At 33.7% G+C, this 17001-nt stretch overlaps 8 protein-coding genes across 8 annotated transcripts; 4 read left to right on the forward strand and 4 right to left on the reverse strand. All coding sequences in view use genetic code 12, as the record gives it.

The window, feature by feature from the left end:
• Positions 1–601, reverse strand: J8A68_001764 (uncharacterized protein; the record flags this gene model as incomplete). Its single annotated transcript, XM_049405443.1, has 1 exon — positions 1–601. A coding segment is annotated over one exon (601 nt), but the record flags the coding sequence as incomplete, so codon positions are not given.
• A 2346-nt stretch (positions 602–2947) lies between these two features.
• On the reverse strand, positions 2948–6283 carry J8A68_001765 (uncharacterized protein; the record flags this gene model as incomplete). Its single annotated transcript, XM_049405444.1, has 1 exon — positions 2948–6283. The coding sequence occupies one exon, from the start codon at positions 6281–6283 to the stop codon at positions 2948–2950; it is 3336 nt and encodes a 1111-aa protein (XP_049264901.1).
• Positions 6284–6756: 473 nt separating this feature from the next.
• On the forward strand, positions 6757–8586 carry J8A68_001766 (uncharacterized protein; the record flags this gene model as incomplete). The annotated part of the gene is made up of 1 exon (XM_049405445.1): positions 6757–8586. The coding sequence occupies one exon, from the start codon at positions 6757–6759 to the stop codon at positions 8584–8586; it is 1830 nt and encodes a 609-aa protein (XP_049264902.1).
• A 278-nt stretch (positions 8587–8864) lies between these two features.
• J8A68_001767 (uncharacterized protein) lies at positions 8865–9332 on the forward strand (the record flags this gene model as incomplete). The annotated part of the gene is made up of 1 exon (XM_049405447.1): positions 8865–9332. The coding sequence occupies one exon, from the start codon at positions 8865–8867 to the stop codon at positions 9330–9332; it is 468 nt and encodes a 155-aa protein (XP_049264903.1).
• Positions 9333–9568: 236 nt separating this feature from the next.
• Positions 9569–11368, forward strand: J8A68_001768 (uncharacterized protein; the record flags this gene model as incomplete). The annotated part of the gene is made up of 1 exon (XM_049405448.1): positions 9569–11368. The coding sequence occupies one exon, from the start codon at positions 9569–9571 to the stop codon at positions 11366–11368; it is 1800 nt and encodes a 599-aa protein (XP_049264904.1).
• An 80-nt stretch (positions 11369–11448) lies between these two features.
• On the reverse strand, positions 11449–12993 carry SMF3 (putative divalent metal ion transporter; the record flags this gene model as incomplete). The annotated part of the gene is made up of 1 exon (XM_049405449.1): positions 11449–12993. The coding sequence occupies one exon, from the start codon at positions 12991–12993 to the stop codon at positions 11449–11451; it is 1545 nt and encodes a 514-aa protein (XP_049264905.1).
• A 936-nt stretch (positions 12994–13929) lies between these two features.
• Positions 13930–15531, forward strand: J8A68_001770 (uncharacterized protein; the record flags this gene model as incomplete). The annotated part of the gene is made up of 1 exon (XM_049405450.1): positions 13930–15531. One exon carries the CDS (start codon positions 13930–13932, stop codon positions 15529–15531), a length of 1602 nt encoding a protein of 533 aa, XP_049264906.1.
• Positions 15532–15639: 108 nt separating this feature from the next.
• J8A68_001771 (uncharacterized protein) lies at positions 15640–16371 on the reverse strand (the record flags this gene model as incomplete). Its single annotated transcript, XM_049405451.1, has 1 exon — positions 15640–16371. The coding sequence occupies one exon, from the start codon at positions 16369–16371 to the stop codon at positions 15640–15642; it is 732 nt and encodes a 243-aa protein (XP_049264907.1).
• Positions 16372–17001: the final 630 nt, after the last annotated feature.

Consider the following 17001-nt stretch of genomic DNA (forward strand, 5'->3'; position numbering starts at 1 on the left):
TGACCATTAAATGTACACCATATTCTTCCAACCAAACTGAAGTCCCAGCAAACTTGAAGAAATGTTTCCGCAAAAGGTCTTCATCGAAATTAGCTAGTTTACCCTGGAAGAAATCCCGCAACCCACTGAAGGGTTCATCATTTTCTAAATGGTCAATCAATACCTTAACCATTTCAACGAAATCGTCCAGCAATCGTTGATATTGTGAAATTTGAATTTGAGTATTTTCTTCTATTTCCTCGCAAAATCCATTAGCAGGACTAAGAGAATTATAGATTTTTAAGTTGTGTGGAGTGTACCGGTGGTTCATAATTTCCGGAGTTAATGGGTTGGAGTGCAGTTTGTGGTATTGAACTGTGGTTTTGTTGTTGGCTGGAAAGTTCGTTAATTTGCCATTGTCGTGATCTAAACCATCGGGGTAAATAATGATTGAATTTTGAAGTTCTGGAGCTGAAGGGGAAACCTTCCAAGGAAGTTCGCCGTAATTCTTTCCTTGGTGGATAATTGCCAGGAAGGTAATAAACCATAAAATAAGGCTGGTTATTATACCCAACCGTATGGATGTAGTCGTCAACTTGAATGCACTATACTTGAGCAGCATACTAAATTGGAATTTGTTGAAAAGAAAGAGATAATCTTATGAGTAGAAAAAGAAGGGGGGTTTGGGGACTGGAGGCATTTGTTTTGATGTGTATTTTATATATCTAATAGCATATTATTTGCTATACTGGGTTAAGGAATTCATTGCGATGATGTTTGGATCAAATGAAACGCAATGAAATAATTTATTATTTGCAGTAACGTGATATTTTAAATGATATTTGCAAAATATGTTTACAAAACGGGGCTGCAAAATCCTGAAAAGAAATTCAACTGAAAAAATATCTGAGTCAACGTCTTCTGCCAAATCTACTAATTATTCTGAGTGACGAAAATCCTAATCTGATCAATAATGAAGAAAAAATAAACTGCAATCTCTAGGAATGCAATAATGTTACAGCATATGGACCCATAGTCTCTTACTCAGTAGTCTTCGATGGATTTTAGCGGAGGAATTTTGCAGGAAATGGAAGAACGTAGGAAATTCGCAAGGTCTCAGATATATCTTATAAAATAAATGCGATCTAAATGCATCACGGTGATGTATAAAAATTTATTAAGAGTTCACTATGCGCAATACGATATAAAATATATGACATGATAAGATGAAAGCAACGTACGATAAAACCATTGGAAAAGTGACTAAGAAGAACTGGATGTCATGTTTTGGTGATGACGAAATATGTATTCTTTAGTATGAGAAAAAGAAAAAGTAACGAAACAAATTTTTTTTTATATATTACAAGAAAAAAAAAAAGTTTTTCGGTACTATTCTGAGTGACTATTTTTACTCCCTGTTGGGTAGCTCACTAGAGAATATTACCACCAATTGTTTAGGTAACGATTGTTATCGCTCCTACCAGGAAGGGGGGACTGGGATATACGTCTATATATATTCTGATAAGATTATATTAATGTCTGAGAGATGGATTCTTTGAGATGATGATATCGTTGGAAGAATTTTGACGAAATAGGTGGAGAAAAATACAATGGAAGTGAATTATCATCTGATGAAGCGATTTGACCCAATCGACAAATTGAAGGCTTTCATACCCTCTTCTAGAGTCATAGAGTACTTCATCACTATAGGCTTCTAGAGTAGAGCAGAACCAGTGATATGCAGAACTACTTCAAGCCTTATACCGATAGTTTCCTTTCATTGAGGGAGAATGCAACAAAAGAATGGCTGTAAGATTATTTTTTAATGACATAATTTTTTATTTTCTTGAAACGATGGTTACAAAATTGCGAATATGTTTTCACCAATGCAGAAAATAACCATAGGATGTGAGTTGTGAACTATGTAAGTTACTACTTAATAATAATAAATAATAAATGCAATTATATTGAAAAGCCTAGCCTCCAAGCCTTACATTGCCCTGTTAGGAGATTACTAAAGAATCTATAAATAATGTCTACGAGAGATCGTCGACCAAAATCAAAGAATTTTCTCCCTCTAGAGTTACCCGGATCCTGTCCAGCATTCCGGAAACACCGAGAGTGCGTATACAACCAACGTGCTACTTGCATTTGAGATCAGCATGAATCCAAAAACTTTTCGTAATTCTTAATTATTCACCGAGTTGCAGAGCTACTCTATCGACACTATTCTAGGAAGGTATAATCTACAAATATGTTTACAACAATCAATTGTAGTCTAGACAATTGCAAACTTATTTCGTGCGTTTTGTCTCACTATGCTTTATGATCCTCGAATTGTTTTAGAGATTATTCCTTTGCAACTTAATTTTGGCTTCTGATTTTCAGAATTACGAACTTGCTTAGAGACAGAAAGAAGAATACTAGTTATAGTGCAAAAGGTTGAAATTTGCAATTGATAAGTTGAAACACTGCCGGTCTGATTTTCTATTGTATTACCCTTGCTCTATTACAATCCAAACGGATTGCTTGAAGTTAGATTACCGCTAATATTCCTTTTAGGGAGTACTTTTGGGTGTAATAGAAGTAAAGACTAGGTCCTTTTTATAGAAGTAAAATAACTTATGTAAAGTATATACTCTAGACTTGAACTAGTGGGGAAAATTGAGCCATATTTATATTTGTTCATTTAAGCGCCGCATAATACTTTTATTGGATAGACTATAAGCATAACGACATCATTACTAATCAATAGAATTAAGCATAATGATTAAGTGTACTTATGAATCGCAACCTGGTCGTAACATGCTCTGTATAATTTTACTAATTGCATAGTACTGCACAGGTTTCACAATACCTTACTAGTTTGAAATTCATCCATAATGAAACTGGACGGTACAATTAGGCTAACAACAATGATTAGACTAGGATTCTTTTCTTGCTTTTCTGGCGTCCGACGTCACTACCGTTATAAGCTTTGGCTTTCGAAGAAAATCCTTTGCAACAGCGCAAGGTCCAGACCATGCACTTCACTGTATTGATCCTTAGTCCTCAGATTGATTGATGGTTTTTGAGTATGACGCTTGTCCAACAATACATTTGTTATATTGTTTCCATTGATGACTATGTCGTTGGTCGCTTCGGCAACTTCATTCCTGTTTCTACCCAAGGTGCACCATTTCGATAATGATTTAGCACTTGACGAAAAGATCTCGCCACCAAAAATATCGGGCAATCCCTCTTCTGTTCTGATTTTGCTAAGCATGTATAATGCTCCCAGGACAGTACCAATTAAAGCTAGTCTTGTTAGGTCTTGGAATGTTGAATCGTTCAATATTGGGCAAATTTTATTTATCTGGTCCGCTAAGTTGAAAAACGCCTGGTTTTCTGGGAAATCTACACCTGAAATCATTATATTCCCCATTGCATCACCCGAAATAGCACTCTTTGAAACTTCCTCTTGAACCAAAGCTAACGAGGTGAGGTACAGGTGGGAGTTGTCAAATATAATCTCGCTTAAATCTAGCTCGTCATTATCATCAGCCATTCTCCCGTAGTACACTCCTGAAACTACGTCTCCAATAGCTATATGATTCTGAAGTGAGGCTTGCGAAGCTATGAAACTTGGACTACTACCAATACTTTCGTTAATAATCTGCAAGTTGAAATTATCATCTTCCTGGATGGTAAGTTGTATTATACCATATACATTTCCTGAAACCAAAAACCTGTTGTTTCCGAGATAACTAATAGACTGAAGGTTGATTTCTTCAAATGATTTAAATCCGTTTATCACCAAATTCAGATGGAACATAATTTCGTCGTGTACAACTTTGAATGCATAAATTGGATATTCTTTTGATGATGAAAGACATAATACGACAAAATCCGGTACAGTGTCTTTGAAAGTGTATAGAGATTCGGTATCATAAGGGAAGTAGCACATGTCGACGAATTCCCCATTATGTGAAGCTATTGCGCATTCAAAGACTGTCTCAAACTTTCTCTTATCTACGAGGACCAATTTTGAAGAGGAATCATTTCTCGAAGTAGAAATCGCAACTAGATGGTTATTTTCTGGAATATTCATACATTTGGTAAAAAGATCTCGTGAGTATATCGAGTTATACTTGATCATTGCTTGCCGCTGGGACTCCTTCTCCATAACAAAAGATGCTATTCTTTTTGTATCAAAACCAACAACTATCTGGTTATGTGACGCAAATTGAAGGTCCACAATGGACTCCTTGCTAGTGAAGGATGAATGACAGTAAAATCCCAGTAGCATGTCGTACGCCATCAACAAAATCTCATTCTTGTTGAATAATAGTATATTTGACTTCGACTTCCGAATAGTGTATGGATATGTATTGAAGCTCTGTTTCAATGAATTTACTTTAGTCAACTTTTTTTGGTGTACAGAAAATACCATTTGATATACAGTCCCAGAATCTAGCAGAAGAATAATCACAACTTTATCCGCCTTTGGTATAATCGCAGAGCTTAGAATACAAGGCTCATCCTCTAAGACTTCTTGAAATAATTCCATAACATTCCCATTGCTTAATTTGAATATGGCTATGGATCCTTTTAACCCTGTTATCAAAATGAAATAGCTATTATCTGACTTTGCACAATCAATACTGGTGATCTCGTCGAAGCCCTCCTTTGAATAATTTATTGGTTCGTTCATTCCCTGCAAAACCTTCAACTCGTTTGTTTCCGTTATTCCAATAATACCTGTGCAATCCGATAGCGTAATACCTAAGGTAAATGGACCGTCAATCATCGCTTTGTCATTGGCGTAGTATGCTCCACGTGTGAGAACATAAGAATCAACTTTTGATTTATAACAAGCCAATTTGTGTTCCTTAAAATTAGGGGAGATGGGACCCTTGAGCGTAAAATCTTTCAAATTAACAGTTATTCCTGAATTATCTTCTGATATTAGGTTGACCTCATTTTGAAGTACTTCGATTGATGAATATTCGACATGGGAGAATTTTGCCAGCCTCGATTTTCGTAGGGTGTATGGCCCGGAAGAATATTTCCTTAATTCGCTTCCGTGATAACCCCCTTGACAGGTAAATACTTCTAAATCCCCATTATTTGAAACAGTGGTAATGTCTAATATTGGTGGGCTCGAATCAATATATGATACAATATTTATGTGTGGACTGTTGGGTAAAATTTGAAACAAACATGATCGAGATATTCTAGATGCTTGAAAGAATAAATCACCTCCTATATGATGAACACGTGTGTTAGTCGGTATTGTGACAGCTCCTAATTCTATAAGGCTAAGTTGATTAAGTATAACAATTTGGCGAGAAGAGAATTCCACGTTGATATAAAGCATATATGCGGTTCCGGACTCCGAAATCAATAATGTTCTATCAGCGTCTATAGTTGTATAAGAAATAAAGGACTCTAAAGTTGTATGGGTAATTGATTTCAAAATATACATTTCATTTTGACTAACCACAATACTTTTGTCCTTTATGCTAGTTGATATCGAAATTGTTTTGACTTCAGGTGGAGGAAAGTAGAAAATACTTCCGGGAGCAATAGAAAGAAATCCCCCTTTTTGCATCGGAATAACAAGCGACGGTCTCTCATTGAAAACGGCAAATTGTTTAATAAGCTTGGGTGGTTTATCTTTTGCCTCTATTTTAAGATACCTCATTGATATAGTTGAATCGTATTGGCGATATAAGATTGCTAATGTCCCTTCAACGTTGTGAAGTATTTCTATCGTTAACACTTTGATGGATCCCAATGGAAAGGAGACCAAATCCCATATTTTGCTAGCCCTTACTCTCTTTTTGCTCTTAGATTTTAATTCGTGGTTGAATATCTCAAATAAGTTATAATCTGGGTCAAAATACAAAACCTGTATCGAATCATTGAAGGTATGTATAAGTATCCAATTAGGGTTCTCATACTTATCTATTGTGATGATTGGATCGCATTCCAAGGCTTGCAGCTGACCTTCAGTAGAAAGGGTCATCATTGTTTTCAACTTGACTTTCAAATTTTCCTCGATATAAATATAATTTATATTGAATTCTGAATCCAAGGTTACAATTATCTCATTGGAAAGTCTCAGAGATTTGAATTTCGTTATTGCGACAATTTTATATGTTAATTCTAACTCAATTAATGGATGGTTTTGTAGATCTTCAACTTTATAAATCTTGATACTATTTACAGTAGTTAAAAGTATTAAGGTGCCAGTAGTATGATTCAAAAGTAAGGATGTTAAGATGGCATTTGGTGCAGCCAATTGAGATAGTAGAAACATTATCTCAGGAAATTGTGTTTGGGGGAGGTGCAATTATTCTATAATTAGCTTTGATCTTGATTAGATAAAATTGCATAATTTAATAAAAGCGCAATTCTTTTGAGAGAAGAGTTGGGTTTTTTTCTTGCGCTCAATTTACAAATCATTGTAAAATACAACTAAGAGAATTAGAGTAAACAATACGAGAGATTCTATTGTTGGGTTGCTGCTAGTTGTGGTGATGAGCCAGTTATTAAACAAAACCACAGATAAAAAGGGTCAATATGTTGTATTTGTATTATATTGTAAATATCTTATGGTGATCTTGCAGATCTGACATGTTGCAAGTCATCATTAAATGTTATTTATTCTTTTTGCGCCTCACCAATTGTTCCAAAAAATTCTTTTATAAATTAACGAACAAGAAATTTGCGTACAAAAAAGATTCTAACTTCTTTCAATAAATTTCACATTTAAGTTTTTAAGAATTAAAGATGGTGTTATTTCCTTCTATAAATAGGATAGCAAACCCCCAGTCGGGGGCAAACTTACCTGGAAGTCGTCGAAGAAGACTATTCATCCCTCCATCTACCCAGTACCCTCTTTTCCTTTATGGAGAAGGAGAAGATCAACGTTCATTTTTGTCACTAATAGAAACAGGATCAGAGTCATACTTTTCCGATGATAGCGATGTTGTTAGTATAGCATCCTCAAGATCTCTACCTTCCAGTTTGAGTTCAGTGGAAGATCAAGAAAGTTTCCATAGTTGGCTTCTTGAAGAACATCAACGACGATCTTTATATTCTGAAGATGGACGAGACCAAGATGAAAATGACGAAGACAATGCATCCTGGCATCATCATGGAAGAAGGCGATCAAGTACACAGTCAGAAGCAAAAGATTTCATTCATTTAAAAACAAATTATCATAGAGAATTTCGAATGCTTTTCCGAAATTCATTTCCGTTAATCATTACATTTATTCTTGAACATTTCTTTTCTATTGTAAGTTTAGTTGTTGTGGGAAAATTGGGTACAAATGAACTTGCAGCAGTCTCCTTAGCAACGATGACATCGATCATTACGTTTGCCATATTTGAAGGTACTGCAACTGCTTTGGATACATTATGTCCTCAAGCTTATGGTGCCGGAAATTATGAGTTAATGAGTATCTTTGTTCAAAGATGTATATTATTTTCATGGACCTTGTATATTCCATTAAGTGTATGCTGGTGGTATTCTGATAGAGCATTTGCATATATTATTGACAACCCGGCGGTGGTCGAATTAACCAATAGTTATTTAAAGATTTTGATACTAGGAGCTCCGGCTTATATATTCTTTGAAAACTCCAAGAGGTTCTTACAAGCTCAAGGAATCTTTGAAGCAGGAACAGGTGTTTTATTCGTGGCAGCTCCAATCAATATTGGGCTTTCATGGTTTCTTGTTTGGAATAAAACTTATGGAATAGGATTCATTGGTGCTCCAATTGCCACGGTTTTCAATTTTTGGTTTATGTCAATTTTAATGATTGGATATGTTCGTTTTATAGATGGATTTAAATGTTGGTTTGGTGTTGCAGGTTTCTCTGAACTTATATCCAATTGGGTTCAAATTTATCGTCTTGCGATTCCTGGGATTATTATGATTGAATCTGAATATTTAGCTTATGAGATTATGACTTTGTTTGCATCATACTTTGGTACGGTTCAACTAGCTGCTCAAAGTGCAGTATCTAGCATTGCTTCTTTGGCTTATATGATTCCATTTGCAGTGAGTATAGCCGCACTGACTAGAATTGCCAATTTCATTGGTGGTCAAAATAAAGCAGGTGCAATTTTAGCTACACGGGTAGCCATGTTATTTTCATTAATTGTGGCATCGTTTAATTGTATATGTTTATTTACATTTAGAAGAGAGATTGCTAAAATATTCACCAAGGATCCTGAAGTGATTAATTTAATTGATGATTTGTTTCATCCGTTAGTTGCATTAATTCAATTACTTGATGGGGTTGCATGTATAAACAGTGGTATACTTAGAGGACAAGGAAGACAGAAAATTGGTGGATTACTTAATTTTATTGCATATTATGCAATTGCATTACCAATAGCTTTAGTTTTAAGTAAGATTATTGGATTACAACTATTTGGGTTGTGGATTGGTATTGGCTGTGGGATGTTTTTAATTGGAGCAATCGAAACTGCAATCATCATGTGGAGTGATTGGGATGATATTTTACTTAAAGCTGGTTTATTGGTCGAATTTGAAGAAGAAGTTGAAGATGATGATTTAGATAGTGAAATTGGTGGTGGGTTTTTCTAAATTTTTGGAAGTTAAAAGAGAAAGCTTTTTTAGCAATTTATCTTTAAAATGTTATTAGCATTAGGTATATAGCATAGAATATATTATTGTTGGATAAAACTAATATAAGCTAAGCTAGCTGTTTGACGATTGTAGTCATGAAATATTGGCTCTCTTTTGTGCTAAGTTTTTGCCCAAAAAAATGTATAATTATTCAAAACTTTTGCAACCATAGACTTCTTTGCTTATTTCACCACTCAGTATTTTCGGCGCCTTTCCAGTCTTCAAAAGAACCACGTATGAGTCACACGAAGTCGGATGAAAACGAATGGAGTTTCACGCTATATGATGAATCTTTAGCAGTCTTGGAAACATCAAGAACAACTGAAGACCGTACTTCCAGCAAGTCTTCGCAGGAAAATGAAAATGATATTGAACCAAAACCTAAGGTGAATCAATACAACCCATTTATTTTAACCAAGATGAACTACTTCAAGAAGAAAAACACAACAAACACAGCTAGAATATATAACAAAGTGAAGAGAGTTTCAAGTAAACAAATACTCCTGCTGTATCGGGCCTCATCAGAGGATCAATTTCGTTGGACCAAAACCCTAAAATGGTTACAAAGAAGAGGGTTTCCTAGTGAATTAATCCTAGATAATGGTATCTTTGCTAGATTAAACATAAATAAAGAAGATACGATGATGTCTAGGTCAAGCTCTGGTTGGTTTGTTTTGAAACCAAAACAGGACAATAAAAAATAGTACGTCTTCCAACCAGAAGAAAAAATCAAATTGCTTGTCAGTTGTTTTGAACAATTTACACACCCTTACACCAAATCTTTTTTTTTTGTTAATAAACTGAAACTGATGGGAAATAACTGAAAAAAAATCAAAACAAGGTTATTTTCCTTTCTATATTATATTTTGGAAGATTACAGGAAAAAATCGGTAATCAATAAATCATGATCAAAGATAGCAAGAAAAAAACCCCTTCATGTATGTATATATCTCAGGAGAACTATTTATCTATATTGGTTTATGAACGGTTTACTAACTTTGTCGTAGTTGTTGAATTTGAAAGAATTTTACCAGATTTGTTCACTGTTTATGAAAATGCTGATAAAGAATTGAATGTTTTATCATCTGATGTCTTACCAGTGGACTTTCACGAGGATAATTCAATGGATATTGTTCAGTCTCATAAGACGTTTGTTGATTCCAAGGGACCTAATGTTAAAACCACCACAATCAATCAGAAATACCAAGATAAGAAATATACGTCCCCATATGAACTTTATCACGATATCAAGATTGTATGCTCTGTATTGTTGAACAACACAGAAGTGGGATCAAAGGAATACAAAGAGTTAGATTTCTTTTATAAATTCACTACGGAAATTTTGTTACGTGAAGTTGGAAGTATCATTGTGTTCAATAATCCAGTAGCAGAAGTTAAATCAGAATTGGAAACTCAACTACAAGAAGATTTTGATAAGATTATAACATCCTATAACATTAGTAATGGGGAAGTGATAACATATATCTCGAAAACCGAAGAACAAGAGCCCCAACAACCATACTCAAACTTATATGCTAATCAATCTCCAGTTGTAAAACAAAGAATCCAGCCATTATTTTCATCCGTTATAAATAAGTCAGAATTGGACAGTAATAGAACAATTGTACCCGACCCTTTCTCAGTTTCTAAAGTCGTACCTATTGTGAAGGATTCAGCCAGATCCGAAAGCGTGTTAGATCAATTAACTCCAATAAGTAACAAGATCCCATCACCCTTGGAAGCTTCGAGTTCCCAAATATTGCACGACTTCTTTCATCCAACGTGGTATACCATTAATGTACCAACTTGGTTAACATATAAAGCACAAACCATCAAACCAACAAGCAGCTTTCCTCTAAATACTTCGCTCATTTCAAATAACGCGCAAGGTCAAAAACCAAAATTAGCAGTTTTACAACAGAGAGAGGCAGACTCTTCGATTTTATCAGTTGATCCTGCTTCTGTTTGGGGATCTGGTAATAGTTATAGATCATTTGCTCCCAGGATAGATAGTAAAGAATCAATCATTGGTGGTGAATTAAAGGGAAGAATATGGCTTCATCATATAGGTATATCCGAAATTGAAAAAATCAAACAAAAATATTTTGATGAATCAGAAAAATTAGATGATATTGAAATGAAAGATGAAGAGGTGGAGGTGGAGGAAGGTGATCAAGAAGTTGAAGGCGAACTGAAACCAAATGGAGATAACATGAAGGACACCCAAGAAAGTGAAGATATCAAGGTAGAAGGAGTGGAGGAAGAAAAGCCAGCTATACAGGAGGAAGAAGAATCACCCATTACAGATATTAATATTGCTAATTTAGTACAATGGGACCCTTCCAAATTGGAAGAGTTGAATTATTTGAAGGAATTAAAACAAGATATTGTAAAGCCAGTGAAATTACAAAAATTAATTTGTAACGCTTTATTGAAATTGAATAAATTACGACAAGAAAGATATCTTAAGAGTGACATTAGAAATCCATTAACTCCAAACCAAGAAGAAGTTAAATTGTATCATAGAATACAAAAGTTTATTACTCTTGCTATTCAATTATATAAGATAAGCCCTCAAACATTTTCATATGAATTTAGTCAAAAGATTCCAGTTTTAGTATCAGAATTCAATGGTACTTTGCCAGGCATAGCTCCAACGAGATTAGCTAGTGGTACTTCCTTAACTAAACCTGGAAGATTACCCAGTATTAATAAGTTAAGTAAGAAGAAAAGGTATTAGACGAAAAACCCTCCACCCAAGTATTAAGTATATGTATTTTTAATATAATTTCAAAACTATGTATTTCTATATTAAAACCACTAAATCGAAGCCCCATGGGCAAATTGAACAAGTAGATAAATATTCAAAGATGTAATCACTAACCAAGTTAAGATACTTACTGTTCTAAGGAAAGTACCATTCTCAAAGCTAATTTGTTTATGTACATATTGTCCACTACGATTTGAATGATGATCATTTTCTAAAAGCAAACTTGTTTCACTTGAGTTAGGAGATACATCATGAACAGTCATGAATTCTTTCTTTGAAGTGAAATATATTAATGGTGCACTAACGATAGGTAAGATAAAACTTAAAACCACTTGAGAAGAATTCATAACTTTTGATACCCCTTCTCTACCCATAATACTAATCACAATTACCACAGGTACGATTGCCAATACCCGGGTAAATATTCTTCTTTTCCATGGTTTTATATTCCAATGAATGAAACCTTCACTAATAATTTGCCCTGCCATTGTACATACAATCCCAGCACTCTGACCAGCAAACAACATTGAAAGAGCAAACACAAACCCTGCAGTTGGTGAAATATAATAAGATAACATTTTATAGATTGACAATAAATCAGCATCTTCAGCATCTGGTTTACCATATAAAGAAGATCCTGCCACGATTAAGATTGCTGAATTGACAAATACTGCGACAGTAAATAAAGATATTACCAATTCGATATATGAGAATGTCAAACAATATTTAATGGCTGAAAAGGAAGGTTTATACTTTCTTATAAGGATTGATCCATCTGATATTCTTCTAAGACGAGAAGTTTGTGGAGGGAAATCAACAATTGCATCCAGATCACTATCACCTTCTTGAACAATTTCTTTATCATGCTTTTCGTCATATTCTTTTAATCTTGGTTGTACTAATGCTGATCCTAAGTATAATGAATGTGGCATGACGGTACTACCCACAATACCACAACTGAGGAATAAAGCAGTGGATTCAGTGAAAACTTCTCTATGAACTGGTAAAAATCCTTTAAATATTTCCCAGCCTGTCCCAGGTTCAAAATTACATTTGAATAATTCCATAATAAAACATACACAAGTTGCCAATACTAGAATAGATACAAAGGATTCAAAAAATCTCGTTTGTTTCATAGTTCCATCTTTTCTATATGCCATAAGAATAATCAATACATCCAAAACTGTGATGAAAACTCCAATCAACATAGGGATTCCAAAAATGATTTCTAATGCAATAGCAGTCCCGACAACTTCCGCTAAATCAGTCGCTATAATTGCTAATTCTGCACATATATACATGAATAAATTTAATTTTGGATCTAAATGTAATCGACACATTTCTGCTAAATCTAATCCAGTTACTGAACCTAATTTGACACATAATGCTTGTAAAATGATTGCTGATATGTTAGCCATAAATATAATGAAACATAGTTTGTATTGATACATTGACCCGGATGAGACAGATGTTTGATAATTTCCTGGATCCATATAACTGACACTAACAACTAATCCTGGGCCAATAAATGAGTAGTATTTCTTGAGGACTTTAGTTGCCAGAGCGACAAATTCTTTCGCCTGTTTCAATGACATATCTACTTTTGGTCTAATAAGGACTCTCTAATCTATATGTTAATTTGTAATATGAAAAAGAAAAAGGTTTATTAATGGATTCTAAATTTGTGTTTTGTAACAGAAAGCTTCGTAATTCTTTTTTTGGTATAAAGAATTTCTTTTCCTAAATTTTCCGCTTAATCTTTTATTTTTTAACAAATTCCTGGGGGGAATCACTTTACAAACTAACTTTCTAATCATCTGATTTTCAATCAAATGATATCCAAATAGGATTCTATTTTTCAAAGAGCTAGGGCTTGTATTAGACAAAACTAAATATCCGTATATTTAGCTCTTTAAGTTCAACCCCCCCCTGTAATATCGGAATATCAGTAATAATTAGTTATTAAATTACCCAACAGTAATAGAGGGGAAAATCCCATCCACCAATTTATGGTCTGATTTTAAGGCATCATACTTGGTGGACTTGACAAAAGATTATTAATGTATCACTGAAACGCTTATGGGCAAAATTTTATATCATGAAATGACTCATGCTTACATCTTGGGACATAATAACCGAGAAGTGTATGATGGCTTCGAGTCAATGTACGTATCATTCTTTCCTGACATTGAATAACGAGTCTCGTTTTGTAATTTAACTTCGCAACCCTTTAGAATTATAACTCTCCATCTCTCTTTCCTCCTCTCTCTCACACACAAAGTCTATGACTCCATTGATATACATTTCTTATTATCTATCACATTTACTCTCTCTGTATCTTGAAGTTTAGGATTTTGTAATTTTTTGAGTTAACAATGTTTTTGGTGATCAATAAGTGGATCCAACCTCCGTTGTGCGGCAACTTATCAACCAGTTTGAAAAATAAAAAACAGCCAATGAAAAATTATCTTGGCTTAATCACTGTTTTCTTAGACAAAAGTGTACAATAGATTATATTCAAAGGACTTTAAATGGGTGTCTTCTATAATGTTGAGAGACCCATTGGTACTCAGATGATGCTCTTCAGATACACCATTCTAGGAGTAAGGAGGTTTTCAAATAGTATAGTTAGACTAAAAACACAACAAGAAACAACTCTTGTTTACAATCTTTTAAACTACAAGAGTTCATTCCCGCAAGATTCAATAATAAATAGCAATATCACTCAATTGTGTCAATTGTTAAAGCACAAACAGGACACTTCAACTTTAAGGATAGGAATACTATATGAGAATCATCATACTCAATCTAATTCCAAAATCATAGAATGTTTATTAGCAGATCCATTCTCCGAGAGTAATGCTAAATGGTTCAAAGAGATTATATCTAGAAATAAAAACTCAACAACCCAGTTTACTTACGGGGTCGAGGCAGATCGTACCGCGAATACCTATAAAATTCCATCTCCAATACTTAGTGGACTTTATAGATCAAGTTTTAAGGAAACCCCGAAAGAAACAGAATTTCCAAATGATATAATAATTGACGAAATTATAGATCATTCAAGCATTGACATCTTCAACTATACATTTCTCATAAATATAAAGAATCAAATAAGTACTCAAGATTATCCAACAGAAATCCAAAATAAGATTCTCTTAAATGTAATTGATAATAAAGAATATACTCCATCTAGTACTGAGAATAGTCCAGTTACTTTCAAAAATCAATCTCATAGTCATATAATCAAACTAAACAGTACCTTAGCATATGATGGTATAACAGATTTCATAGAGAATGACGTTGCTGCATCTTCTCGTTATTTTGATCACATGCGTAATAGTAATTTGTATGAATTATTGAAAGCAATCACTTGGTTCCTGAGATCAGATATAATTGGCTCCTGGTTGTTAAATAATATTCAAAGTAATATAGAAGAAAAGACGCATTCTGCATTAACCCCTGCAAAAGTCAATCTTGTCGTTAAAACTGATATTTCAAAATTTGTCGATTCAGTAAATCGTGAACTTCAATATGAATTTGAACCCAAGACCGAGAAATTTTTCCATTCAAGACTCAATTGGTGGAAATTATATTATAAGAATGATAATGTTTCATATGATATCAAGGATTTTTTTAATTTGAATTTTATGAATAAAAGTATTGAACAGTTCAATTTTATAAAAGGAAAAATTACCACCAACGATAACGAGATTAATAATCCATTATTGGCATTAAAGACAGAAGTAATCAATAAAAGAGTTGAACAAGAAGTTCAGCCTGTGGTATATAAGGCATTAGGTACTGCTTTTGTATATTACCAATTACCTATTTCAATATTATCATTTGTTGCATATCAACATTTTGATTTTACTGTCAATGCTGCTATTGCACTTTTGGGTTTGGGATGGGTAGTTGGATTTAATCATGTGTCCAAGGTTTGGACAGGATTTTCAAATGAATGGTTAAATAAATTATTTGAAGAAGTAAGACTTTGTCTTGGTAAAGATTGTATTGATGAAGGGTTATTGAAACAATCGAATGAAAAGTTAGTTCACGATACTAAATTATCTAATTTACGACTTGACATTCTTGAAAAGGTTAGAAAGAGTAACATATCTTTCAATAAATAGATGTATATATTAAAATTTATGAAAAACACTAATCAAATTAACCCAAAAACAATACTATAATTACAAAATCAAAAATATAAAAAAAAGACCGTTGTTGACTAAAATCCTTTATAAAGCAGGAACTGGCTCTTCATCAGAATATTCAGTTCTATTCTTTTTTAGCAGTTGTTCTAATCTTTCAAATTCTTTTAATGCAATTTCTTCTTCTGGATCAAGTATCTGAACAACCTCATTGACTTCATCAATATAATGCTGCAACATTGCTTCAATACCATGCTTTAAAGTATCTTCACTCAAAGAACAAGACTTACAAGCACCTTGCAATTTCAAAAATACAGTACCAGTTTCTTCATCAAATGCTTTATATTCGATATCTCCTCCATCATCCTGAATAGCTGGTCTTATTCTAGTTTCAATCAATTCTTTAATCATAGCAACAACTTCATTATCTTCAGCTGCTGAAGCTTCTTCATTTACCTTATCTAATAATTCTTTAGTAATTACTGGTTCTTTATGACTAGTCAAGAATGAATCTAGCAATCCTACCACTTCGGGTCTTAAATTAGCCCAATGAATATGATCTTGTTTATTCACGGTAAGGAAATCATGTCCTAACATAACCGATTTAACACCTGGAAGTTTGAATATACGTAACGCTAAAGGAGAATGAACTGCTTCTAAGGTTGTAGTGAATTCAAATGTCTTATCTTCAATGGGTACAATAGAACATTCTGGTGATACAAATTTTAATGCATTTGGATTTGGTGTTGGATATGTTTTGAATGATAAGAATCTGGAAGTCATTCTAGAACGTAAAATATTATTTCTAATTGGAAGCATAATGAATTATGATGATAACGATGATGATCTGCAACAAAAACACTAAAATGTATAGAATTATAAGGAATATTGATATTTATAAAGCTGTATTCAAATGATTATTAATTCAAACTTCGGTCCCGAATTTCGCAAAGCAAGTAATTCCCTTTTTTTTTCTGATAATCTGGAGAGAAATTTTTTTTGAGAAGGTTTGGGCCCTCTGCTTACTTCAAGTTTTTTTTGATTGGCGCGATGCCATTTTGTGGGTTTTGAACGGTTTATAGGACCGAGAGAAGTTATTTATAAATACGGTGCATTGTACAAATCTTACACCGAGAGGTTATATGCAGGCATTATGATATGAAACAGATCTTCTAGTAAAATCGAGAATGATGTAATTTTTAACTTCATATACATGTAGATGATAACCTGAGCTTAATCTTTGAAATCATGTACAGCCGGCATTAATAAGGTCAATCTTTTACAATCTGATTCAGAGATAATAAAGACTATCGACTAATGACTCCCGCCTAGATACAAACTATGAGAAGCATGTTTTGCGTATGGAAACCCGACCATAGGCGCCATTCTGTACATTTTTACATCTAGACCTTCAGCATCAGTTGAATCGATTGAATTATACTATCGATA

The sequence above is a fragment of the Hemisphaericaspora subhashii genome, assembly GCF_019202705.1.
Source record: "Hemisphaericaspora subhashii strain CBS 10753 chromosome Unknown scaffold66, whole genome shotgun sequence".
NCBI classification, from domain to species: domain Eukaryota; kingdom Fungi; phylum Ascomycota; class Pichiomycetes; order Serinales; family Debaryomycetaceae; genus Hemisphaericaspora; species Hemisphaericaspora subhashii.